Here is a 27,265-nt window from a genome sequence, read left to right on the forward strand (position 1 = left end):
TGCAGAACTAAACCATGATACAGCCCTCCTGCTGGTCCAAGTAGGTGGACAAGGCCTCCCTAATTGAAGGGGTGATGCTAAAGCACAGGTGCGTTCTTCAGTATTTCACACCATCAGTGTATTTCACTTTAGGAAACAGGCTCTTGAAACTCAGAGGTGCTATGCTCAGACAGTCGCTCTGACACAGAGGGAATGGTGGGAGTCACTGACTCATGAGCTCGCTGCTCATCAGCTGATACACTCCATTTAAATAACTTTACATTCCCCTGAAGTGTCCTGACTTCTCATAAGTAAGCTGGAGAAATGTGGGGTGGGTAGAACTACCATTAAGTGGATACATAATTGATTAAACCGCAAACAAAGAGTAACTATTAATGGAATGACGTCAGCTAGGAAGGAGGTCTCAAGTGGGGTTCCATAGGCATCTGTTCTGGGTCCAGTGTTATTTAACATCTTTATTAATTACCTAGATGTAGAAGTAGAGAGCATCCTGATCAAATCTGCAGATGACACAAAGGGGAGGGGGGAGAGGAGGGAAGGTTGCAAGCATTTTGGAGGATAGAACTAAAATTCAAAGGGATCTTGATAAATTGGAGAACTACTCTATAGACAACAAAATGAAATTTAACAAAGACAAACGTAAGGTGCTTCAGAGAAACCAAATGCACAAACCCAGAGGGGGTTAACTGGCTGAGTACTGCTGAGAAGGATCTAGGAGTTGTGGTGGATCACAACCTCAGCCTGGGTCACCAATGCAATACTGTTGCAAAACAAAGCAAATGCACTTTTAGGTTGATTTAAAAGAGGCATAGCATGCAAGTCACAGAAGGTGATAGTACCCCTCTACTTGGTGCTGGTTAGGCCTCAGCTGGAGTACTATGGCCAATTTTGGTCCCTGCTGTATAAAAAGGATGTAGAGAAACTGGAGAGGATCCAGAGGTGAGTGACAAGGAAGATCAAAGGGATGGAATGCAAGCCATAGGAGCAAAGGCTGAAGGAACTGGGTATGTTTAGTTTGGAAAAGAGGAGATTAAGTGGAGACATGAGAGCTGGAGGGATAGCTCAGTGGTTTGAGCATTGGCCTGCTAAACCCAGGGTTGTGAGCTCAATCCTTGAGGGGGCCATTTAGGGATCTAGGGCAAAAATTGGGGATTGGTCCTGCTTTGAGCAGGGGGTTAGACTAGATGACCTCCTGAGGTCCCTTCCAACCCTGATAGTCTATGATTCAAATACTTGAAAGGCTGCCATAAGAAAGATGGAGAAAAGTTGTTCTCTCTTGCATAGGGGGCAGAATAAGAGGCAATGGGTTCAAACTACAGCACAGCAGATTTAGATTAAATCTCAGGATATACTTCCTAACTGTAAAACAGTAGGACAATGGAACAAACTGCCTAGGGAAGTCATGGAATCTCCTTCACTGAAGGTTTTCAAGAAGAGGCTAGAGCCATTTATCTTGGATGGTTTAGATGTAACAAATCCTACATCTTGGCAAAGGGTTAAACTAGATAACCCTGGTGGTCCCTTCTAATCCTCCAATTCTATGAAATACAAACTCTAACACTCCACCAACAAGGCAACCCTTTAACTCCAAAAGTGTCTTTGGGGCAAGACCCATGTCTATTTTAGTCTCTGGAACATGCCAACGCAAAGCCATGCCAGTATCAGTTATTAATACATAGCAATTTACAATGCACACACACCCCACCCCCTTTGAGTGCCCAGCAATGAAAGCACTTGGATGAAGGTGGGCACAGGCCTAAACAAAGACTGGAGCAGCCAGATACAAATATCAGTTCAAACGGGCTGATTAAGACGCAAAGCGCACACATGTAAGGATTAAATGCCACAGAGGAGAAGGATCCTGCTGCCACCCATGATATGAGCCAGACACAGGGTTCTGTAGAACCGGGGGGAATGTAAGAACCCATAACCCTGACTATTCAACTCGATCATTTACTGAGCTCTCTACATTATGAAGGTTGGAGAGTATCCTCAACAGGCAACATTGTTTTGCCTTAGAAGGTGTGATCCTGATCCCTGGGGGAAAGTCCCATGTATATTCAGTTCTACAGACTCATTTTCAGAACTTAAAAGTCTCCCATTCAGGAACGTGCTAGCAGATGCACCCTGATTGATATTTAATGCTAGATAGCCACAAACGGACCAAGGAACAACATGAGACTTGGTTCTATAGACATGCGGTTATTGTTACTGGCTAGAATTTAAAAGGCCTCCCTGTCTTGTTTAATTCTGTCTGATTTGTTCTCAGCCACGCCGGATGTTTTGTTGCACAAACTGACTCCCTCCGGCTGATGAACTGTCAGTGCACTCACCACTATTTAAAATAAAACGAGGACATTTAAGTGAAGAAAGGATGCCAGTGTCTGAGTCTTAAACCAGCACATCTGGCCAAGGCCATCAGTACAATCCCTCACTGCCCCTTGCTGGCATCAGGGATTCTGCACAATAAGAATGCACAAAACAAACTCCAATACCTACTGCAAAGGGCCTGGGACCACCACACTGCAACAATGGTATAAAACTGGAGTAACAGCAATGAATATGGGTAGACAACCCTGCCCTGCACAAAAGGTATACACAAGAATTACTTTGCCACTAAACTGCAGCTGGTTCTGGGGTGGAGGGTTATAGCTAACACTTCACACAGCTCAGTGCACCACAGTCACTGAATATTTATATTCAAGGGAGGAGAAATTTGACAAAGGATGCCAGAACTAACCCAGATTCTCACAAAAAGTGCCCTGGGATCTTTCATGTCTTCCCTGAGCTGGTGGGAGCTCAAGTTAAAGTTCCATCCAAAGGAGACGCAGAGCAGACTGCTTGGGGGTCAGTCTCTCTCTTGTAGAATAAAAGATGAAGGGCCAGATCCTGATCTGGCATAAATCTGTGTAGCTTCATTGTCATGAATGGAACTATGCTATTTACACCAGGTGAGGATAGAGCCCTTCTCAAATATTGGCGTTACATTAGCTATCTTCCAGTCACTGGGTACGGAAGCTGATTTAAAGGACAGGTTAAAAACCGTAGTTAATAGTTCCACAATTTCACATTTGAGTTCTTTCAGAACTCTTGGGTGAATGCCATCTGGTCCCGGTGACTTGTTAATGTTCAGTTTCTCAGTTAATTCCAAAACTTCCTCTAGTAACACTTCAATCTGTGCAATTCCTCAGATTTGTCACCTACAAATGGTTTCCAAAAAACACCCATGAACCTGAGCACTGGTGACTGATACTTAACAAAAGTAGTGTCACACTGATGGGAAAGAGAGGAATAATTCTAACAATATCTTCATGTACAAACCTTCAATGCAGTTTGAATGGAGAGCAGAAAAGAGGAAGGTCAGGAAAGGGTCACACATCATAGAATATCAGGTTTGGAAGGGACCTCAGGAGGTCATCTAGTCCAACCCCCTGCTCAAAGCAGGACCAATCCCCAACTAAATCATCCCAGCCAGGGCTTTGTCAAGCCTGACCTTTAAAACTTCTAAGGAAGGAGATTCCACCACCTCCCTAGGGAACCCATTTCCAGTGCTTCACCACCCTCCCAGTGAAATTTTTTTTCCTAATATCCAACCTAAACCTCCCCCACTGCAACTTGAGACCATTACTCCTCGTTCTGTCATCTGCTACCACTGAGAACAATCTAGATCCATCCTCTTTGGAACCCCCTTTCAGGTAGTTGAAAGCAGCTATCAAATCCCCCCTCATTCTTCTCTTCCGCAGACTAAACAATCCCAGTTCCCTCAGCCTCTCCTCATAAGTCATGTGTTCCAGCCCCCTTATCATTTTTGTTCCCCTCCGCTGGACTCTCTCCAATTTTTCCACATCCTTCTTGTAGTGTGGGGCCCAAAACTGGACACAGTACTGCAGATGAGGCCTCACCAATGTCAAATAGAGGGGAACAATCACTTCCCTCGATCTGCTGGCAATGCCCCTACGTATACATCCCAAAATGCCATTGGCCTTCTTGGCAACAAGGGCACACTGTTGACTCATATCCAGCTTCTCGTCCACTGTAACCCCTAGGTCCTTTTCTGCAGAACTGCTGCCGAGCCACTCGGTCCCTAGTCTGTAGCGGTGCATGGGATTCTTCCATCCTAAGTGCAGGACTCTGCACTTGTCCTTGTTGAACCTCATCAGATTTCTTTTGGCCCAATCCTTTAATTTGTCTAGAGCCCTCTGTATCCTATTCCTACCCTCCAGCATATCTACCTCTCCTCCCAGTTTAGTGTCATCTGCAGACTTGCTGAGGGTGCAGTCCACACCATCCTCCAGATCATTAATGAATGATGTTTTAGCAGAGGGCCCATTTAGTTAAGGTTTTTCCCACGTCTTGCATTTTTCTGAGCACCTGTATCTTGTCCTCTCCACACTGCTGCCCAGAATATCACCTGCTCAGAAGCAGCGCAATATGCTGTCATGGCTCCTGCTACTGCCCCGTACTAGATGCCTGAGCATTTGGAAGTGCTACGCAAGGTTATCAAACTGCTCGTTATCTCCTCTCTTCTCAGGATAGAGAAAGGTTCAGTGTGATAGGCTCTCTGCTCACCTGCGTAGACCTCTAAACTTGGTGCTAATAGAAGATGGAAATTAATTCTCAGGGAACTTTAAAGAATCTGAATTTCCAATTCACAGAGCTGCTTTTCTCTCCAAGGGGGCTCGCTTTAAAAATCACTTCAGGAAGGCTTCAAAGGGAATGGAGAAAGTTACTTTCTATTTACTGCTCCAGTTTTATTCCCTTACTGTGTCTGGACCCAGTAACCCCCAGAACCTGTTACCTGGCCTCCTCGCCTCAGGTCAGGCCCCTCACTAAACCCTTACAGACCTAAGACAAACGGAAATACCACCACGAACCTTCTTCCCTCACGCTGCAGCTCAAACAGGTGTTTTGTCCAAGGCCGGCGCTCCCCTGCTGCGGTTGCAACCCAAACCTGGCAGCTCGGTCGGCGTGAGGGCAATGAACCCGTGGGACGCACGGACAGGTTAGTGCGGAGGCAAATAAAGCCCGAGTCCACCAGGCTCCGACGGGGGCTACGACTCTGAGCAGCTCCACACGGACCCCACCGCATCCACGTGCCCGTGGACCTCCGCGGAGACAACCCTGCTCCAGCGCCTGCAGTGGCCCAGAGCAGCCGGGGCGTGCCGTGGGCCTAGGCTTCCCCAGAGAAAGCCCCCGCCCCGGTTACCGCACGGGGCTCGTCTCAGGCCTCGTGCTGACAAAACCGCCCCGTGACCCCCTTTCCCCAATAACTCCAAAGTGCCACGGACCCAGATTCACCCTCAGGGCCACAGCGTGAGGATGGGGCAAAATCAGGGCCGGTGGCAAGGCAAGCCCATCCCCCAACGCCACAGACAGGGCGGGACGGGCAGCTCGCTCCCCTCCGCCCTTTACCGCCTGGGCCGCCCCTCAGCTAGGCCCAGTGTCTCCTCACCCTACAACCCCCCATTACCTGACCGGGCTGGCTCAGGTGCCCCCTGCCTGCCAGCTGGCCTGGGCTCCCCGGGGCACTGCGCCCCGCTTGGGAATGGGGGAGGCCAGTGCTCTGGCCAGGCCTAGGCCCTGGCTCCACAGCAAGGTCTGGGGCAGGGCTCTGCTGGCAGGGCGGGAACCCTCGTGTGCCGCCCACCCGCCCTGCCGCGCCGGGGGAGCGGTGCCCACGGGCAGGCGGGGGCACCGTAGGTTTTGGACAGCAGCCAGAGGCGGCAGGAGAGAGAAGGGGAAGCCAGAGCCATACAGGCCGGCCGCCCCGAAAACCACCTTGGGTTCATGGTGTCGAGTAGGGCTGTCCATTTTGTCCATCTCTGCGCAATGAGATCGGCAGTTGCTGAGTGCTGAAAAAAGCAGCAAGGAACAGCCCCTGGCGAAGGTGGGGGACTGCTGATTATTATTAATAATAAATAATATGAGGAGGAGGGTGGGGCAGGGGTGCTAAGAAAACAGTCCCTCATTTTTCAAATACAACATTGGCAGCCCTAGTGTTGAGGGTCAGGAAGAGTGGGCTTGTTTAGTCTGCAGAAGAATGAGGGGGGATTTGATAGCAGCCTTCAACTACCTGAAGGGGGGTCCCAAAGAGGATGGAGCTCGGCTGTTCTCCGTGGTGGCAGATGACAGAACAAGGAGTAATGGTCTCAAGTTGCAGTGGGGGAGTTTTAGGTTGGATATTAGGTAACACAGTTTCACTGGGAGGGTGGTGAAGCACTGGAATGGGTTACCTAGGGAGGTGGTGGAATCTCCTTCCTTAGAAGTTTTTAAGGTCAGGTTTGACAAAGCCCTGGCTGGGATAATTTAGTTGGGGATTGGTCCTGCTTTGAGCAGGGCGTTGGACTAGATGACCTCCTGAGGTCTCTTCCAGCTTTAATCTTCTATGATTCGATTAATTCGTGATATTTGGTGTTTTTCTGGCAGCACCAGCTCCAGTAGCCATGGGAAGCTGCAAGAGTTTGAGCTTCCATTGAAAAACCAAACCAAAACAAAAAACCCCACAAGTTTCTCGTCATTGTGGTTATGGAGAAAAGCTTGCAAACATGACCCAAAGGCCTCCTAAAGGCTTCAAATCTAGCAAGCAAAGAAACAGAACTCCACTGTATTATTTGTGGGTGTAACTCACGTATTTTGACCACTTTGGGTTGATGACACTGGATGGGGCAGTGAGGCTCTCTGTCCACCAGTCCTAGAGTCGGGGAGCTTGGTCCTTCCCCTCCAATTAACTATGGGATTTCTCAGACGAGTTAGCTTGTCCCCTGCCCTAAACGTTGTGGGACAGTCCCTAAATTCAGAGAACCATCCCACCTCCTCATGCTTTGAGATGGGCAAAACCCCAATATTACGCCAGCCCAAAGGGGAAAAGCAGAGAGAGAGAGAGAGAGAGAGAGCTATTCCCTGTAGTGTGCTTTGCTGGGAGAAAGGGGATCAGTCTGCTATCCAGGAGGTGATTAGTGACTGCCCCCAGGTGCAGAACATGACTAATTGGGTTCTTTCCCTTGCTTTTCAGGTGACGGGGAAACAGCTGCCCCCACAGCCTTCTCTCTCACCCTCTGAGCTTCCCCCTGCTTCCTCTTCCTCCCACTTATATCCTCCCAGCTACTGAGCCAATTGCCTCACTAGCCCAGCAATTGCCACCCGCCTGTCGGTAATCCCCAACACCAACGAGTTAATTGGTTCCCTTTACACCTGTACTCTTCCCAGTGCCGCAGCAACCTCAGGGACCAAGGTGCTGCTACTCACAGGGCCCTGTCATAGGCACTTACAGGAACAGGGAAAAGACTATTGTAATCCCAGAATGGGAGGACAGTATTTTAAACTGATTGGGCAAAACTGAGGACTGCACCCGGGAATCATCAACTGGAAGAGGTCATCGAGTCCCCTGCACTCAAGGTAGAGCTAAGTATTATCTAGATAATCTCTGACAGGTGTTTGTCTAACCTGCTCTTAGACAAACACCTATCAGGGAGGGTCTGGATAAAAAGCAACTAAAGGCCTGACCAGCCAGGGCAGGGATAAGGGAGACAAAGAATACTTTAAAAACACAGAGTTGCTTGAAATGCAGCTGTGAGGTTCCTACTAGGAAACCAACGGACAGGATTATCCTGGCAAGGAGGCAGTGGGGTGCACGCTCTGACCAGGAGATGCACACCTGGATGGTCCTGGCCTTTTCTAACATACTACTCCCACAGCCAGGAGCAGAACCCAGGAATCTGGAGACCCACCATTATACGGCTGTTTAGCAGTGTAACACACTGGCAAAGTGTGTGTCAGGATAGGAGAACCACCCAGTCCTGTTTCCAGTTACTCCCTTAGTGCAAATAGTACAGGTCTGTGCTATGGCTTTGAAGGTCCCGAGTTCAAATCCTAACAGTCCATGCAGGAATAGATAACATGTAATTAAAGACTGTGTCATAAAGCATATGCATGAGGCTGCAGAATTAAAGGTGCATTGGTAACGTTAATTCTGACATTTCCTGACTTTTGAATACTTGACTTTGCAACCTGATTGTTCTTGTAGAAAAGGACTTTTATTTGTAATCTACATATATTTCTCTATGGCACCCTCTCAAGTTAAGAATCCGGGAGAACCTTGGTAATGGGTTATAGAGCCTGTCCATTTTAAGCAATCAGTCTGCCTCCAGTCAAGCTCCAGAGGGACTGAAGGCTGTTCCCATATCCCATCTAATGTATGGCTGGTGGCCCCTATCTTAGTTGCGTGAGTCTTGTGATATTGGGGGTCTGTACCTTTAAAGGCTGAGCTTCCCAGATGGAGTCTGGGTGTGGTACGGGGAAGCTTTTGTTATTGTTCTGCACAGCCAATTGATGAACTAGACTTATATTAAAGCCGAGCTCTTGCAAGCAGTTTAAGCACTAGGTGCTCATTGAACTCCACCAGTCTCAGTTCCAGGACCCCCATCACAAGCTCACCACCATGCTTTGTAAAAGCGGCAGAGCTAAAAAATGAGAGGGCCATAGAGAACAAGTTACTCCTGGTGGACGTTCAAGCCACAGATCGGGATTTAGGCATGTTGACAGAGCAAAGTGTGTGGGAAGCTTGTCCTGCTGCGGTCCGGTAGATAAACAAAGCACTTAATTCCCAGGGCCATCAAGCCCATGTCTGCACCAGCACTAAATCCACACATATAATTATATGCACTTTATTTATAGATATGCAAAATAGCTCATTAAATAATTTGCAGAAATGTTTCATACAACAGTGACCAAGCGTCCCCAGTTCTCCCTTCCCCCAAAAGGCATTAATGCAACAGGGGAGGCTCTGTCACAGGGTCTGCTGAAGGGATGAGGCTCTGAGGGGCCTATGAGGCTCTGGTTGTCAGGGTAAAAGCCAAAGTGAGCCCTAAAGCCCTAAAGATGAAGTTCCCCATCATCACTACCCCAGATGGCCATGTGGTTTTGCTATGGGGAGGCTAATTAATTACATACTCTTTCAACTGGCTTGATTATGCTAAAGCTGAGTATTGTATTAAAAACAAATTCCATAACCAGTGCTGGAAGAAGGGCAAGAATGATCCGGGAGAGTCAGAGAATTCTTCGAAAGGCTGAAAGGAGAGTAAGAAACAGTCTGGAAGTCACATGGGTACAGGAGAAAATTGTGTCCAGCTGTAAAGAAGGGGTTGTGGGGAGAATGCATGGTCACTGTACGGGTCAGTAATTTTGCCTCCACATTTACCACGATAAGAAATAATCGTTGTTAGCAACCAGGATGAAAAGGTCTCATTCATGCTGCTGGACCTGCTGCGTCTTTGCCTCTGGAGAAAGGCAAAACAGGAACCAATGGCTGGAAACTGAAGCCAGAAAAATTCAAACTGGAAATAAGGGACAAATGCCTGATCAGGAGAGTGATTAACCCTTGGAACAAACACCCAAGGAGACTGGTGGCTTCTCCATCTCTTGATGTCTTCAAATCCAGACCAGATGCCTTTCTGGAAGATGCTTTAGTCAAACACAAGTGATTGCGTTCACTGCAGGAGTAACTAGGTGAAACTATGGCCTGTGTTATGAAGGTCGCACTAGATGATTAATAATCATAGACTTATCATAGAATATCAGGGTTGGAAGGGACCTCAGGAGGTCATCTAGTCCAACCCCCTGCTCAGAGCAGGACCAATCCCAATTTTTGCCCCAGATCCCTAAATGGCCCCCTCAAGGATTGAACTCACAACCCTGGGTTTAATCCCTCCTAGCCTTAAACTCTGTGAATCTAGGGCTATCTTTTCCTTGGGGCATCAGCATTTCCCTGACTCTGCACAGCACATAGGTCATACTCAGCAATGCCTTTGGTACACAACGGGGAAATGAGCTGAGGGAAACAGGCTTGACTGGTCCCTCGGCTGCTGCTGTGTGCATACAGCAGGTACGTAGGGCCTTGTCTAAGCTCCCTGTTGCTCGCATTCTCTGCTGAGTTATGCTAATCTGTGTCCCCTTTCCTTGGGCCTAATTACCATTGTATGCACCACAAGCTGGCAAAATTACTATCCTTGATTTGACACTACTCTCATTCATTAAACTGGGGAGAGTTGTGCACCGCATAAGAGCCAGATGGACCCGTGAGTACAAGTGGGTGCTGATGGGGTGGAATTTAGGGAGAAGGAAGGAAGGAGCAGCAACATCCTTTAATGTAACATAGCTCTCTCCCTCTCCTTGCTCACAAAGCGCAAAAATAGCAAACATGGCCACTGCATCTCTTCTTCTTGTAATTTCCTCCACACAAAATTTCAGACATTTTTCCACTCCCAATGCGTTTCCATGTGATTCAAAGCTACAACTAACTCTAACCCAAACATTTCAGACAAAATTTCAGGGATGTGAGATTGCCTCAAACCAGCTGGCTGCTCCATAGCTGTCCCTGGCAGCTTGGAAGTAAGTGCAGAGTTCTACAATGGCAATCAATGTTCAGATAATTGTTGTGAGGTGTGGCTCGTATCCACTGACTTACAGTAGCCAGAAGCAGGACGTTGGGCTACCTTACCATCTCAGTTTGATTAATAAGCAAGTGGACATAGCATTATCCCATTCAAGAGCTGAGGCTTTCCGCCATTTCTGATGGACTTTCAGGGCACAAATCACAAAGGGAAAACAGAGCCATTATCTTACAAGGTGGATGAAGCTCTGCTTTACAGATTGAGGTTTCCATTTCATTCATAGATTGTTACTTTTTGGATTGCATAGACTTTGGGTTATTTTACAAACCACTATCAGAACTAAATACCCTGCATGGAATAGTCCCTAGGTATACTGAGATATAAGTCATGCAATATGCCCAAAAGTTTGCTATAAACTGCAGAGTGAAGATTTTGCTTTACTGAAAAGACAAAGCATCTCTTCTATTAGCACTACTCAACTGTAGAACAAACACAGAAATACAGGCGCCTAATGACAGTGACTGATAGCCCAGCACTTCAGCCATTTAGAAATGCACGGGACACTCCTTGGAGAAGAGACTGTAAGGAATGAACCTACGTTGGCCTCTGGTGGTATAGGCGAGATGTGCGCAACTTGGTTTTTCCAGCTCTAATTTCTATGACTCAAGTACCAGCTCCCCCCTGAGAAACCCATGTGACTCACTCAGGAATTGTACAGACAATCAGAGTGTTCATCAACTTTAAAAAGATGGTCCGGACAAATCACAGCCTGGGTCAGCTGAATGTCATGTAACAGGGTGGTGTCCAGCATGGACTGGCATCTCCAACTTGCTGAAGGTAACTGTTACCACCTGCCAGGAGCCAATATTCAGTGCCTGAGGGATCCTAGCTCAGGAACGGTGTTCTGAGGCTTAGGGAAAAAACTGGCTGAAAAAAAGCCAAACAAAGAACTTTACTGTAAAACCAGGCATTGTTTACATTTCCCAATTCTTTATAAAGGAGCATTCAGCTGCCCCATGCCAAAATTTGAGAGCAAAATCTTGCTCTAGTTTCTGTGGGTTTATTACATCTGTGATTGTGATCGTCCGCAGAGCTTCCTCCTCCGGTGAAACAGAATGACTTGACCTAGGTTTGACACCATGCACAGGAATATGAAATGCCAAATAAGGACTCAGGAGGTTGACAAATGGCTACACAAAGGAGAAGTATAAACTAGTATAAAATAGTTCTCTGAAAACATCTGCTCAATATGCAGCGGCACTCAAAAAAAGCTAACAATGTTTCGAACCATTCAGAACGAGATAGATAATAAGAGAAAATATCATGACACTATATCAATCTATGGTACGCCCACACCTTGAATACTGTGTACAGTTCTGGTGACCCCCATCTAAAAAAACATATATTAGGATTGGAAAAGGTACAGAGATGGGCAATAATAATGATTAGGGGTCTGAACAGCTTCCATACAAGGAGAAATTTAAAAGACTGGGACTGTTCAGTGTGGAAAAGGAGATGACTGAATAGGGAATCTGAGAGAGGTCTATAAAATCATGACAGGTGTGGAGAAAGTGAAGAGGGAAATATTATTGACCCCTTCACAGAACACAAGAACCAGGGGTCACCCAATGAAATTAACAGGCAGCAGGTTTAAAACAAACAAAGAAATATTTCTTCCCACCACGCACAATCAACCTTGGAACTTGTTGCCAAGGGATGTTGTCAAGGCCAAAAGTATAACTGGGTTGAAAAAAGAGTGAGATGAGTTCTATCCTGGAGGGCAGGTCCAATAACGGCTATGAGCCAGGATGGTCAGGAACACAACCCCAAGCTCTGGGTGTCCCTAAGCCTCTGACTGCTAGAAGCTGGGACTGGTCACTCAATGATTCCCCCTGTAGCATCTGGCATGTTGAAGACAGAATAGTGGGCTTGGTGGATCGCCGGTCTGACCCAGTCTGGCCAGTCTCATGGCCACTTTTAGTTCTGGCTTAAATCAGCATTGGCTTTTCAGCAACAGCTGTGTAGCCACTGGATCAGAACTCAAATGCCACCCTCCTTCTCCTTATATATGAAGGATCAAGGCAGGGAGCTAGAAAAAACAGGTCAAATGGCTTTAGACCAAAGGTTTCTGAAGGTTGCAGATGGACAGAGACTTATTTTCCTCATCGTAAAAAACAGGGGTAGGCAAACTTTTTGGCCTGAGGGCCACATCAGGGTTGCAAAACTGTATGGTGGGCCGGGTAGGGAAGGCTGTGCCTCACCAAACAGCCTGGCCCCCGCCCCCTATCCATCCCCTCCCACTTCCTACCCCCGACTGACCCCCCTCAGAACTCCTGACCCATCCAACCCGCCCTGCTCCTTGATCCCTGACAGCCCCCTCCCGGAACCCCCCGTCCCTAACCGCCCCCCCCAGGACCCCACCCCCATCCAACCCCCCCTTCCCTGCTCCCTGTCACCCGGCTGCCCCAACCCCTATCCACACCCCTGCCAGGCCCCCCGGGACTCCCATGCCTATCCAACGCCCCCTGCTCCCCATCCCCTGACTGCCCCCCAGGACCCCTGCCCACTCCCCACCCCCTTACCAGAGCAGCAGGTGCTCGCAGCCCCGCTGCCAGGCTGGAGCCTGCCACGCTCCCTGGCAGGAGTGGCAGGCCCAGAGCGCTGGTGGGAGGGGGAACAGCAGGGGAGGGGCCGGGGACCAGCTTCCCCAGCCAGGAGCTCAAGGGCCCACCTCTGGTACAAAATATGAATAGAAAAGAGAAGGGGGCCCGGCTAAAGATGCTGTCTAGGAAAGAGAGGAGACATTCCGAGCCCTCCTCAGGCATGTAAACTGGCCATTGCTCGGTGAGGGCTGCACCTTCCGGAGTGCCCTTCCACTGGCCGGCTGGGCAGATCAGTGCCTGCACGGACATCGCAGACAATAAATGGAAGTTGTCCTGTATCCAATACGTTAGACAGTGGATGGTGAGCCACCGTTCAGCAGCTTCTGGATGTGCCTAGCACAGTACTAAGCCCCTTTCTCTGTCTGTTGATCAAGTACACAAACCACCTTAAAAAATAAGACAAATCTTTCCCTCCAGCTATGTAACAATTGGAGATACAAGACATAAGATTTCTCCCGGTACGAGACCCAAACTCCCTGCACAACTGCTGTAATGAGCCCCGGGAACATTACCAGAGGTAATGGCCAGACAGCCCAGGATGTTGTGTGTGAACATATAAAAGTTGCCATGGAAACAAATAGGAATCAGATTCTAGAACCTTTCCGACAAGGGCAGGTCAGAGTTTAGAGGAGACTGGCTGGAGTGGAAGCAACATTCCTAACTAATCAAGTGAGTAGATTAGTGGTCGGAGGACTCATCCGAACAGCTGAACTGCTCCTCTCAAGGAGCGGAGAGACAAGGTCCTGAGAGAATCTCTCTTCCTGGACCAACTTCGGTGACTAGCAGGCCAGGCTGTGGCTCTGACTGCAGCAGCTTCTTCAGTTCTTGAAGACAGAGACTGATGGGAAGAGCAACCCTGTGTGATGGTTTTAATTAGGGACACCGGTACTGCACAGCTCAATCCAGGTTTAGTTGGGCAGTTTCTCTGAGTTGCTCCATTCTGTATTTTTTAGCCCAGTCCAATTTTCCTTCCCGACTTTTGTGTTTGTTTATAGCCCTTACCTAGGGAGCCTGTAAATGATTCTTCCCTCTTTACCCTCCCTGGTGGAGGCTGTTTGATATAAACTACCAGTAGCAAAGCACAAAACACGGGGAGAGGCTTTGGTCTGTGAAGTCAGATCTACTGTTGACCACCCTGACCACTGAAGTTCTCTGCTGACAGGAAGCTTGGCCTACTGTTGTGGGTTCTGTTCCCAGCACCGCCTCACACTGGAGGTGGAACATCGGTGAAGTCACTTCCCCTCTCTGCACAGTGATCCCGCTCTGTCAAATAGGGACAGCATACACCTACCCCACAGCGATCTCAGGCTTTATGAATTAATAGCTGTGAAGTGTCTGCAGAAGCACCAAGTGTTTATCCACAGGACAGTGGCAGAGCAGCTGTGTAAGCTTCTTGCACGCTGCTCTGCCAAGGTGCCTTCAGTCCTGACCTAGAGGGACAGCCTCTTTGCTGAGCGTACGGCTACACTACAGGAGTTTTCCCATCGCTGCAGTGAATTCTTCTAGCTGCATCTACAGGGGTTCGGGGTTAGGTCGCACAAGACATGACATTTTTCACAGCCCTGAGTGATGTAGCTAGGTCAATCTAACTTTTAGGTGTAAACCAGGCCTGAGTCTGCCCACATGGGGCTAGGAGAATTAGTACAATTCCAGAGAATGGGAAGAAAGTCAAGGAACAAAGCAAGGGAAGCAAAAGGTGGAGAAAAGACCAAAAAAAAAAAAAAGGTCACTAATATGCTATTCCTCTACGCATTAAAGGAGCATGAAACACAAATATCTGATCCTTTTGTGAGGCAAGTAACCCTTCTTTACTCTAAACATCCCATCGTTATATGAGGATTTCACCTGACTCGGACACACAGGGTATATCTACACTGCAGCTGGGAGGTGTAATTCCCAGGTTGGGTAGACATAGCAGCAGCTTTCACAGGTATTAAGAGAACTGGCAAGTCCAGTTTGGATCTGAATGGATGCAAAGAGCTTTCTCTCTTCAGTAAAAATATCAGACACACACACGTAGTAGTTAGGGTGACCAGACAGCAAATGTGAAAAATCGGGACGGGGGTGGGGGGTAATAGGAGCCTATATAAGAAAAAGACCCCAAAATTGGGAGTGTCCCGATCTGGTCACCCTAATAGTAGTTATCAGTGGTTCACAGTCGTGCTGGAAGAGCATAATGAGTGGGGTCCCACAGGGACTGGTTCTGGGTCTGGTTCTGTTCAATATCTTCATCAATGATTTAGATAATGGCATACAGAGTATACTTATAAAGTTTGCGACGATACCAAGCTGGGAGGGGTTGAAAGTGTTTTGGAGGATAGGATTAAAATTCAAAATGATCTGGACAAACTGGAGAAATGGTCTGAAGTAAATAGGATGAAATTCAATAAGGACAAATGCAAAGTACTCCACTTAGGAAGGAACAATCAGCTGCACACATACAAAGTGGGAACTGACGGCCTAGGAAGGAGCCCTGCGGAAAGGGATCTGGGGGTCATAGTGGATCACAAGCTAAATATGAGTGTGACGAAGTTCCTCCTCTGCCTTGGGGGGTCCTGCGCTTTTTGGCGGATTTGGTCGCCGCAGAGGTTCACAGCAGCCCTCAGTTTGGCCACTTCTGCTAGAGGCTCAAACCTGCCGTTCGCTCAGCTAACCTCATTGCTGGCCAGCATGGGGGAAATGGAGACCAATCCCCGCAGTCTCTGCTGATCCGCCTAGCGGGTCGGGGACAGGCCTGACCCCTTTCCAAATGAGACCTTCCCTTCTGGTGTTGCTCACAGACCAGGTCAACTCCTCCTGTGTCCGATGAGGAGTTGGGGGGATAGGGGGAACCCGGGCCCGCCCTCTACACCGGGTTCCAGCCCAGGGCCCTGTGGATAGCAGCTGTCTACAATGTCCCCTGTATCAGCTGCGTGACAGCTACAATTCCCCGGGCGACTTCCCCAGGGCCTCCCCCCAGCACCGTCTTTATCCTCACAGCAGAATCTTCCTCCTGAACCCTGATCACGCTTGTACTCCTCCGTCCTCCAGCAGCACGCCTTCTCACTCCCTGCTCCTTGCACCCCTCCACTAACTGATGGGAGGTCCTTTTTAAACCAGGTGTCCCGATTAGTCTACCTGCCATAATTGATTCTAGCGGGTTCCTGATTGCTCTAGGGCAGCCCCTGCTCTGGTCACTCAGGGAACTGAAAACTATTCATCCAGTGGCCAGTGTATTTGCCTTCTACCAGACTCCTGTACCCCACTGGTCTGGGTCTGTCACGAGTCAACAGTGTAATGTTGTTGCAAAAAAAGAAAACCTCATTCTGGGATGTATTAGCAGGAGTGTTGTAAGCAAGGAGAAGTAATTCTTCCGCTCTCCTCTGCGCTGATTAGGCCTCAGCTGGAGTATTGTGTCCAGTTCTGGGCGCCACATTTCAGGAAAGATGTGGACAAATTGGAGGAAGTCCAGAGAAGAGTAACAAAAATGATGAAAATCTAGAAAACATGACCTATGAGGGAAGACTGAAAAAATTGGGTTTGTTTAGTCTGGAGAAGAGAAGACTGAGAGGGGACATGATAACAGTTTTCAAGTACATAGAGGGTTGTTACAAGGAGGAGGGAGTAAACTGTTCTCCTTAACCTTTGAGGATAGACAAGAAGCAATGGGCTTAAATTTCAGCAAGGGCGGTTTAGGTTGGACATTAGGAAAAACTTCCTAACTGTCAGGGTGGTTAAGCACTGGAATAAATTGCCTAGGGAGGTGGTGGAATCTCCATCACTGGGGATTTCTAAGAGCAGGTTGGACAAACACCTGTCAGGGACAGTCTAGATCAGTGGTTTTTAAACACGTTTTCTGGTGACCCAGTTGAAGAAAACTATTGATGCCTGCGACCAGAGCTGCCGCAACCCACTGCCTGACATTCTGCGACCCACTACTGGGTCGCGACCCGCAGTTTGAAAACCACTGGTCTAGAATCAGGGGTTCTCAAACTTCATTGCACCGCGACCCCCTTCGGACAATTACTCTACAACCCCAGGAGGGGGACCGAAGCCTGAGCCTGCCCGAGCCCCACCGTCCCAGGCGGGGGCAAAGTCAAAGCCCATGCCCCACTGCCTTGGGTGGGCGGGGTTGGGGGAGGGAGCCCAAAGCCAAAGGGCTTCAAACCCTAGGCAGGAGGCCTGTAACCTGAGCCCCCACGACCCAGGGCTGAATGCCTTGGGTTTGGGCCCTGGGCCCCAACAAGTCTAATGCCAGCCCTGGCGACCCCTTTAAAACGGGGTCGTGACCCACTTTGGATCCTCACCCAAAATTTGAGAACTGCTTAGTCTAGATAATACTTAGTCCTGCCATGAGTGCAGGGGACTGGACGGGACGACCCCTCGAGATCCCTGCCAGTCCTACGAGTCTATGCGTAGGTCAAGGTAAGTGGCGCTTTAAAAACTTGAGCTGGCCCGTCGGGGAAAGGCTGAAGATCAAGTGGTGCTGACACTTAATGCAGTGGGGACACAGCTGCAGGCTAAAGCCTGGGTTAGCACAACACAGCAGCTGCTCATCCAGTCACTCTGGGCTTGTCCTCACTGCAACAGTTAGCACTAGTTAGTACACTCCAAATAGTCAGACTGTGAAACAACACCAGAGTGACACAGAGTGATGTGATTAGTCGCACAGAGTAACTGAAGATGAGTTTGCAAATCACTTGAATGCTTCTCCCTTCTCTCAGCACAGTGATGAGTGCTGACTTTCATCGCCTGGGCTTTGTTCTGGTAAATCTGGAAGCGGTTAAGGTGATTCCACTGAGGCTGCCTAACAGAAGGATCAATCAGGCCTGGGGGGCAGCTTTCTCCTCCATTTTTATTTTGAATAGTTGGCCCTCTACAAGGGGTGTGCAGCCATTACTCCAGAGGGAAAACAGATAGAAAACAAATGAATGCACATCACAGCTTGCCAGCAGGGCGTAGAGAGCCATAGATAGCTGGGAAAATTCAACCTCCAGCAGGCCAGATCCCATTGCCTGATACAATCACAGTAGCTACACTGATCTGGTCCTTCCAGGTTCCAGAGAACAGACAGGCGAGTAAAGCAGCCAGGGGATACAAATCAGGTAAGTGGTCTCTGTGAGGACACCCACATTGTATAACACAAGTGAAACAACACAGAGCACTCAACTGAATTGTGTTTCAAACATCATAAACAGAGGAAAATCTCATACAGCCTCTCCTATCCCCTTCAGTCCTGAGCATCTCTCCACCTTGCTCAGGATTTACCGATTACAGTTCATATCCTTGTTGAGAACTTGCAGCACCAAAGAGACTATGAGTTTTGAACAGGCTGAGTCATAGGCAAAAAGCATAGAAGTGACCGCTGCTAAAAGATAATTTATTAAAGACTGTACTATCATTTCCTAAAACAATGGCACAGACAATGATTAAAAATCATAACAGTAGCTTGGAGTTTTGAAGATCATTATTATAGGACATCTATAGACAATAACAAAGCAGATATGCAGTCTCTGAGAACTCTACAAGCAGGCCTGTGAAGTACAAGATTCATATCATACAGCTGTACAAATGTCCAAGAAAAATAGAAAATAAAATACAAAAGAAATCACCCAATATGCAGTCCTTGACTTTATTGACAGTGTTACAGTACATTATGTGCCAGGATTGGCTTGTTCCACCTTCCGTTTTCAGAGTGTGACAGTGCTCACTTGGCTGCAAATAGGAATGAAAAGAAGTCTCAAGTACAAATCCTAATCTTTGTCTCCCAACCTAAGAAATATGTTAAAAGGCAATTCAGTAATCATCTTTGCTCAAGACTTCTCCTTTTACAAGAAACAAATTGGACACGCCTTTTATCTAGTGCAAAAATATTTCCCATGGTGACATGAATTCACAGAATGACGGACAGTCATACTTATGCAAACCATCCTCTGCATGGCCAACAGCAACCTCATGATCAAGAGAGATCCCTCCCTCCCCAGCCTGTGTGAATGGACAGAGTTCTTTCTGATCTGGCTGTATCTGCCCCAGACAGGCCATTGCATCAGGGTATATAGCAAGGAATCCTCAGCTACTCCATGGAAACAAATGCGGTTGAAATCTTGTAAATATTGAACCACCAACTGAAATCCACCCCCCCGTGTTTGCTACATGTCAAAAACCTAATAATAGTACAGTGCTGAAGTTAAAAACAACAGAGCAGCCATTGAATTTGTCATCACCATAGTGCTTGCTCCATGGGACAGAGGTCCTCAGAGTATGGCTCGTGGAATCTAGCAGCCTGCAACAGCCCTCATTTCACAACGATTCGGCTGCACCAACTAGTGACAGTGTGCTCAGCTGTGGTCTGCTCCTGGTTAGCTGTCTTTGCAGCTCTCAGTTGGGCAAAGGCTTGGGCACTCGGGCTCTTGACTGGCTTTTGCTGACTCTGCTCATGACAGCACCATCTTGGTCAGACTTCATTCTAGCTGCAGTGTCTAAAAAACAAGCAGCATTTCTGAAGCTGATGCTGAGGTGCCCGCGTGTCATGTGGGAATGTACTGGCACTATCGACACAAGAACCTCCTTTGGCAGTAAGGGGAACAACTGCGCTTTCCCAGCAGCCAAAAGCATCGCTCTCCTCCCAGCACATTTGAGTGGTTTGTTTCATGGTTTGATTCTGAAGACATTTCATGTCTGCCAATTCCAGAGGATCACATCACAGCGCTCCATCTCCACACCACCCAGCGTGCCCAGCCCTGACGGACAACCATTTTGTACAAAGCACAATTTGTATCTTAACTAAAAAGTGTGTGTCTCGTTCTCTAGGATGCCTTACCCAGCCACTAAAAATAAATAATTCACATCAGATTGGTGGATTTGTTTCCTGCACGGCACGTGCACTATTGGAGCTAACACAGACTAAGTGAAAAACCTTTTGTAATTAAGAAAAGAAAATGGTTGAACACTTGCACATATTGGCACAAGGAAAACGAGAGGGGGAATGTTCAGAGCTCAGTTCAGGTGCCTTCTTCCGTGGAGCGGGACTCAGATTTCAACTTGACAAACTCTCTGGCCACTTCGTCATTGGTTCGTTGAGAAAGAATCCTCAGGACCGTGAGCCCCGTCTCGTCCATGTGAATCCTACGCCCTAGTGGGCACCAGCAAGCACAGCTTCCTTTGTCCGCTATATCTCTGAGCTGCATCACAGCTATCCCCAGGACCCGATCTTCCCGAGCAAAGCAGTAATCCTTCACACAGACTTGGAGCTCATAGGCATCTGGGCCGTCTTCATTCCCCAATATGCTGAAAATGACAGGCACAAATTACTCAAATTAAAGCAAGAAGCATACGGTCTCCTTATATCCCCTTACAACAAGGGAATCCTGTTAAAAATGTTATACAGTCACATTTATTTAGTGAGAGTCATGGCAATTACATGGGGAACAACTCCCAGAGCTGTCACAACAGGAATGTGCCATCACCCTGGGCACATTTTAGGGCTCTGAGCCTGCCACAGAATCTTCACTTCCAAAGAAAATCTTCATCAAAGCAGAACACAGTAAAGGTGCTTTACGAAGAAAACAAAAGGGGCCATTCTTTGTTTCTTTATGAGGGATTAAGACAACCTGACTTCCATTTTTCACCTTTTTCCTTGTTTTTCATATTAGAAATTCAGGTCCTGTTTAGCCTGGAGTACTCTATGATAACTGGAGAACTAGTAAAATGATGATGTCACAAGAGTCAAGAGAGCAAAATTTGAGCTACGGAGAGAAGGGATTTTTAGTCAGACTCTTTTAAACCATTGTTTTTGTTGAGACCCTCACAACTTGACATTTTGGAGGAGGCCCCTGTTCAGTGATGGTGAGAGCTTAGAATAGATATCCCAAAGACTCCCCCGCAGCAAGCCCCCCCAGCAAAACCAGGGATTTAACCTTCCTCATATTTTTAAGGTTAAAAAAAGAGCAGAATCCTCTTCGCCACATTTTGGAAAAACCCTTTTCCAGCCTTCCTTACAATCAAAGCAGCAAAAAAGTGACAAGCTCCATTTTTTTCCAAAATCCTTTGCAAGTTATATTTAACCTCTCTCATTCGGACTACGGAGTTGAATGAGGACTAGTCTACTGCTCCGTTTGTAAGACCTTCAGAGGGCAGGGCCCTTTGTATTAATGAAAGGCCAGTTGAGAAGTTCAATATTCAGTGTTTAGAACTGCTGCATTTCTAGCCATGGGAGAAGATGGTATCCTCGGAACAGGTTTAGAGGGCTGCTTGTCCCATGTGGCTAGTAAAGATGGAAACTAATGGGAAGACTTTTGCTATCACATGAGGAAATTTCAGCCTTAACTCTACCAACAAAAGCGACGACTCATTAAAATAAGGGATCCTCATAAAGCAGGCTGATGTGCAGCAACACACACAATACGCATGTCTGAAGGTTATAACAGACAGATGCTCTTTACATGAGCCATGAATTGTACACATCTGTCCCTGAAATCAGTGTTCCAGCAGCAGCAGCCATTCAGCACTGTCATGACGAATTGGTTCCTCATGCCAAAACACTGGACCTGACTAAGACGCACCTGCTGCTTCCGGTTACCTTACTGACACCAACAGGTCATTCTATTGCACTTAGCAGCGACATGTGATCTGTGCTCTGCGCGTGCTTCCCAAGGCAGACCCTCAGCCCCTCTTTCGTACTCACAAGTGAAAGGTTTCGTTGTATTTGGGCGCCCAGTTGTTGCTCTTTGATTTGGTTGTGAACTTTCTTTTCTTGTCACTTTGATGAGGTCCAATCATAGTGACTTCAACAAACGGGCGGAACATGCCGGATGTTTGCCATTTCAGGTCATTGGCTGCCACAACTAGACAGGAGAGAGAAAATCAGAGGCTCCTCTGCAGAAAGGTTCATCTGTTCAAACTGCTCTAGGCAGATTTTAATGCTGAGCTATCCTCAAAGATCACACAAAACAACTCCTCTGGTTAAAGGCTTCCCAGCTGATCTTATTTCACAGTTCAGAGGCTCTGATCTGAAAGAGATCAGTCCTGAACTCACATGGGGCTGGGATATATTATTTTACTGAACAAATTACATGGTTTTTATTCACGATTTAAAGTTCTGTGGAGGGAATTCCGTACTCAGGAAAGCAAGAGGCTGGTAATAGTTGCAATCGGCAGAAGGCAGGCAGGCAGCCAGTTTGAGGCACACAGCTCTGACGGTGCACCTTAATGCTAATCTGCAGCACCCCTTTGCCATTCCAAATGTGGGCGAGCCTCCCACTGAAGTGTCTATCTCCTTGAATTTAGCTGGGGAGAGCAGACACACTTGGGTCTCTTGATTTTTATAAACAAGACGATTCCCTTCTTACCGTCACTTCTCTAACTGGTGTAACACGGAGTCCTATGTGGGGTGAGTTTGAGTCGTCACTCGGGGAAAAGAAAGTGCTCTGATATTATGGCTAGTGGTGAGCCACATGAGCTGCAGCTTCTGGCAAGGTTTTCTCTGCGACGGGTTCTCAGCCTTAGAGCTCTTCCTCCACACCCAGCCACCGGAGGCCAAATCTGTTGGCTCTCTAGACACACTGTAAAACTCACCTTTTCCCCCAGGCCTTTGTGCGGAGAGATGGTGGACATTTATGTATAGGGAACCCCACTGTTACAGTGTGGATTTTACTCTGTGGAATGGGGGCCTTAGAGAGACTTTTATACATTTGAAGAAATAAAGAAAACAAATTAAAGGCAGCAAACATAGGCTCGCGAGAAAGTAACCCGGATCGGCGGGTAGTGATCCATCTATTGAGGATCGATTTATCGTGTCTCGTCTAGACGCGATAAATCGATCCCCAAACACACTCCCCATCAACTCCGGAACTCCAGCTCACGAGAGGCGGAAGTGGAGCCGACGGGGGAGCGGCAGCGGTCGACTCGCCGCCGTCCTCACAGCCAGGTAAGTCGACCTAAAATACGCCGACTTCAGCTACGCGAATAGTGTAGCTGAAGTTACGTATCTTAGGTCAATACCACCCCCGCCCATGTAGGCTGGGGCGAAGAAGGAGCCATGGAGAGGGAGGAGGAAGGGGTAGCCTCAGCTGAATCAGTGTCATGGCTATTTTCGGAATAGCTCCCGAGGAGCCCATTTGGTCATCAGGGATTTTTGGCTTAGTCCTGAACGTGGACAGACTTTGCTCTCTGGTGGCTCAGTGAATGGAATGGTTCCTTAACGAATGTTATTTTGTGCCTTGCTGTGCACAGCACCGCAGTATGGTGGGATATCTGCAGGCCTGATGAGAGCCGTGTATTTGACTTGAGTGTGTTCCACAAAATTACTTTCAAAAAGGAGAGAACTGTGGATCACCAGGTGACTGGGTGAGCTGGGACACCACTGCCATCATGATGCGTTTCTCTGGCTAGTCCAGATGGGAGCCCAGGTTTGTTCTTCGTTTAGTACAATTGTTAATTCTACCCACAGAATGGACAAAATCAGATACACTGATATATGCCAGCCTACAGCATGGGCACTGCAGTACAGTAGTACCAGTTCATTCCTGCTGGGCAGAGGTTAGCACCCGCAATGCTTGAGCAGCTATATACAAAGCTTCCTGCTTTACTATACCTTTCACTGTGACCTTGTGTTCACCAGTTCCTGGGTGCGTATACAGGTCGATCTGTATGGACACTTCACCCACGGGATCATCCGCACCAGAACCTGATGCAAAGATTGACAAACACCGAAAGATTAGTTTATTGGCACCCAGCTTCAGCTTATGTGCTCAGCAAGGCAATACCCCATTTGCAGTAAGTTACCCCATCTACCAGCTTCCTTGCAGACCCTTCTAGTTTGATGTTAATTCAAAGGTCGATCCAACATCACATTTGTAGGCCAAACACACACCACATACATTACAACTTTTGGGAACAGATTATAAAAGTAATTATACTGCAAAGATTTCACACTAAGAGGGATTAAAGCATGGTTTTTGAAGTGCCTTGAAAACCTACAATGGATCCCAACAGAGAGCATCTGCTAATGAGTTCCTACCAAGGTACTGCACACATGCAGGCATTCCTGTGACTCGGGTCAAGCACCATTTTCCCTCCATGCAAATAGAACTAGTGAAAACAGAGGGGGGAAGGTTTGGAAACAAAGGATAAGGACATAGGATTGATACTAAATTTGCTCTGAGCCAAAGTACATGTCCAGTCTTCCAAACAGCATTCTGTACCTGCACACTGGATAAAAGCTACGATTCCCATTGCCTCCATCCCCCAAGGAAGAGAGGAGTCCCTTCAGACCATTATGAGCCATATAAGACTATGAGGAAAGTTAAGAGTTTACAAGCTGCTTAGAAACTTTCCTTTTTCAGTTAGCCAGTGAGTAGTTTCATAAAGGAAAAGGTACCATGTTTTAATAGAACAGGCCCGGGGAAGGGACAGAGGTAAAATGAGCTTTAAAATTCTCATGCTATGTTGTGTTTGAGTGAAATTCAGGACAAAATTTGAAAGAAAGCAAAAAAAAATTTGGTTCAATGCTCTAATGCAGTGTTTCTCAACCTGGGGGTCACAACCCCCAGGCGGTTTGCAAGAGGGATTATGGGGGGTTGCAAGCAGGGCTGGTGTTAGGGGTGGGAAGCAGGGCAACTTGCCTGGGGCCCCACAAAGCTAATTTACATGTTTCAGCCCTGAACCGGGCTGAAGCCCGAGCCACCAAGCTTAAGGGAGGGGGGTCACCATTTTTTAAGTCCAAAGGGGGTCACCAGCACAAAAGGGTTGAGAAACACTGCTCTAATGTATGACTGAATTCACATGCCTGAAGGGTATTCTGTAGGCAGCAATCGCCCAGTCATTTTAAAAGAGGAGGATGTAAACAAACGTAGGCCATTTCCTGACGTGCGTACGGCATGGCCCAGGCGTGAGTGCGCACGGACCAAGGCACCTTGACATACGTTCATGCATCTTGAACCGTAATTGATTTTTTGGGGAGTGCACCTGAAGGCTCTAATTTATTTCTCATGCCCTGGGAGCTCTAAACACTCGTTTAAGATACGAACAGGCTGAGTGGGTTTTCTTGAATGTATCTTCTCCCGATCACCAGACCGTGCACTAGTAGAAACTGACTAAGTACAGAGAGGAAGGAACAGAATGTAAACACTCTATCAAGGTTGCGGGGGGGGGGGGGGGGGGGGGGGGGGGGGGGGGGGGGGAGGGTCTAATTTTAGCCCCTGCCTTGGTTTGTTGGCATGTATTGCTCCTTCACTCTCTTCCAGCATTGTTCTGATGAGTAGCCAGATTACTGGCATTTTTGTTGATATATATCAATAAAAATGCCAGTAACCTGGCTACTCTCTCTCTACATATAGAAAAACCACAAAGAAAACTGCCCTCCAGTCACTTCAGGGACTTTGTATATTTCAATGCCCTTCCTGCCCACAGAAACCTAGAGAATGTTCAGAGTACAGGAACTGAGTGACATGCATGACTCTGCTTTGGAAGAAACCCAAGGCACAGAGCTGTGCTGCAGGCAAGCTATCCAGTAATGAAGCTGGCATTTTTCAATGTTATGGCCCTTGTTTTGGGGAGCATGCACCGTGTTTTACCAAAATTACATTGGGCCTGATCTGCATTGCATTTACCCCAGTGTAACCTGACAGACTCTGAAGGAGCCACTCCCTGATTTACACTGGTGAGAGCAGAATCTGGCCGATTAATTTTAAAGCTGATTCAGTTTGGGGCTTGTCTGTCTAAACTCTGTTGCTTTTTATAGGAAGATCCTGCTTTCTTATCCGAAGAGCTCTTATACACAGAGGGCTGGGAATATCTGTAGATGGCAAATAGGCATAAACATTCTACACCATTTACTAATTTCTTGGTGGTGGTGACAATTAAAACTTGGGCATGGAAATCTTGCTAGATTTGTGATATGTGAAGGTGAGGGCTGTACAGTGAGATCACAAGTGCAACACGTTACAGATACGTTTTCACTTAAAAACCAAAACCCAAAAGCTTTGGGCAACGTACAAGAATTGGAGAGCTGAAACCCAGCAAGATTCGAGTGAGTGGCAGGACTTCTAGCTCCCCCTCGAAGTCAGTCACTTCTGCTGAGCCCTACCCTCGCGTATGTATTACACATTACCACGTGCCAGGAAGAACCTGCCTCAGCAGCGTGAGCATGCACATCTAGTAGTGACCACACAGCCATAGGTCGTGCATAGCAGAGGGTAAGGGCAGCCTGTAGCATCTGGCAAAGACTGTTTATTAACCCTTTATTGTCAGAACAGAATGCACATTCCCGTGAATTAATCTCAAGCTCAAGCAGTCAGTCACACAGTCCGCGGCGCTGCTCTCTGTAGGGTGGAAGCAGCCCACAAGGGGTTAGGTTCTAGGGGGAGCTACAGGGAGGCAGGTCTCTGGAACGGGTTTCCAAAAGCAAGGGAAGTTTGCAGCTGGCTAATGTTGTTATGGTAACAGCATTAGTCTCGAACATACCCTTATCAGGAAGAACGTCCTCATTAGCGGTAAACCTAATACCTTTCCCATCATGCACTGAGTCATGAATTCAAAAGGCAAGGAGCAGGCAGGACAAAGAGAAAAGAGTGTGAATTACAATCCAGTCAGCGGTGACACTTAGACAAATACAACTCAAGGAAGTCAAATATTCTCGCTCTTAATAGACTAATATACCCTTCGCTCTGCTGCACCAACACAGGGTTGGAAAGCGATGCTGTTTCTACAAGCCAGGGAGTCCGTTCGGGTTAGCATTGCGAGGGCTACGAATCGCGCTGCTGGCAGCAGTACACAGAGCTCTGATCCTCAAGCGCTCTAGCTTGGAAGTCTGATAGCTTTGTGCTCTCGAAGCCCTTGCAGTCAGAGGGGGCTGGAGTGCCTCAGCGGCTGCCATGCACAGCCGTTCGGAGGGGCAGCAGGGGCAGCAGACGCCTCACGCACAGAGTTACAGGAGCACAGCACTGACTTTTTTCAGCCACTCCCTACTACAAGCCTATGGGAGGCCTGAAGAACGTGAGAGGAAACCCCAGCTAGAGAGAACTCTGTAAAGCAGGAATCAGCCCTAAACACCGGTGCTGTTCCCCCTGCCCCCCAGATGCATGCCCAAGTTCTCCAAATCATTCTATAGTCTGGGGCTATTCAGACATGTTTGCAAGGTCCAATCCCAGCACAGGGCCCGGAACTGAACTGTAGCCAAAGAGGACTCAGTTCACAGCTTCTTCAATGCTGCTACGAAAAATTGGTCACCAGAAGGCC

General features: G+C 47.7%; 1 protein-coding gene across 10 annotated transcripts in view; it reads right to left on the bottom strand.

The window, feature by feature from the left end:
• Positions 1-18,392: 18,392 nt before the first annotated feature.
• UNC13B (unc-13 homolog B) overlaps positions 18,393-27,265 on the bottom strand; it is a 397,323-nt gene continuing 388,450 nt past the window's right edge. For 5 of the 10 annotated variants that reach the window (XM_043546786.1, XM_043546787.1, XM_043546788.1 and 2 more), the window contains 4 exons: positions 26,492-26,548; positions 23,622-23,714; positions 21,714-21,873; positions 18,393-20,317 (listed from right to left, as the gene is read on the bottom strand). In XM_043546786.1, coding sequence (XP_043402721.1) covers positions 20,032-20,317; positions 21,714-21,873; positions 23,622-23,714; positions 26,492-26,548 — 596 coding nt within the window. In that variant the 3' untranslated portion in view covers positions 18,393-20,031. The remainder of the gene's footprint in view (positions 20,318-21,713; positions 21,874-23,621; positions 23,715-26,491; positions 26,549-27,265) is intronic. The other 5 variants (XM_037902440.2, XM_037902441.2, XM_043546792.1 and 2 more) reach the window with 1 other exon arrangement.

This window comes from Chelonia mydas, chromosome 5 (genome assembly GCF_015237465.2).
Source record: "Chelonia mydas isolate rCheMyd1 chromosome 5, rCheMyd1.pri.v2, whole genome shotgun sequence".
Classification (NCBI taxonomy): domain Eukaryota; kingdom Metazoa; phylum Chordata; order Testudines; family Cheloniidae; genus Chelonia; species Chelonia mydas.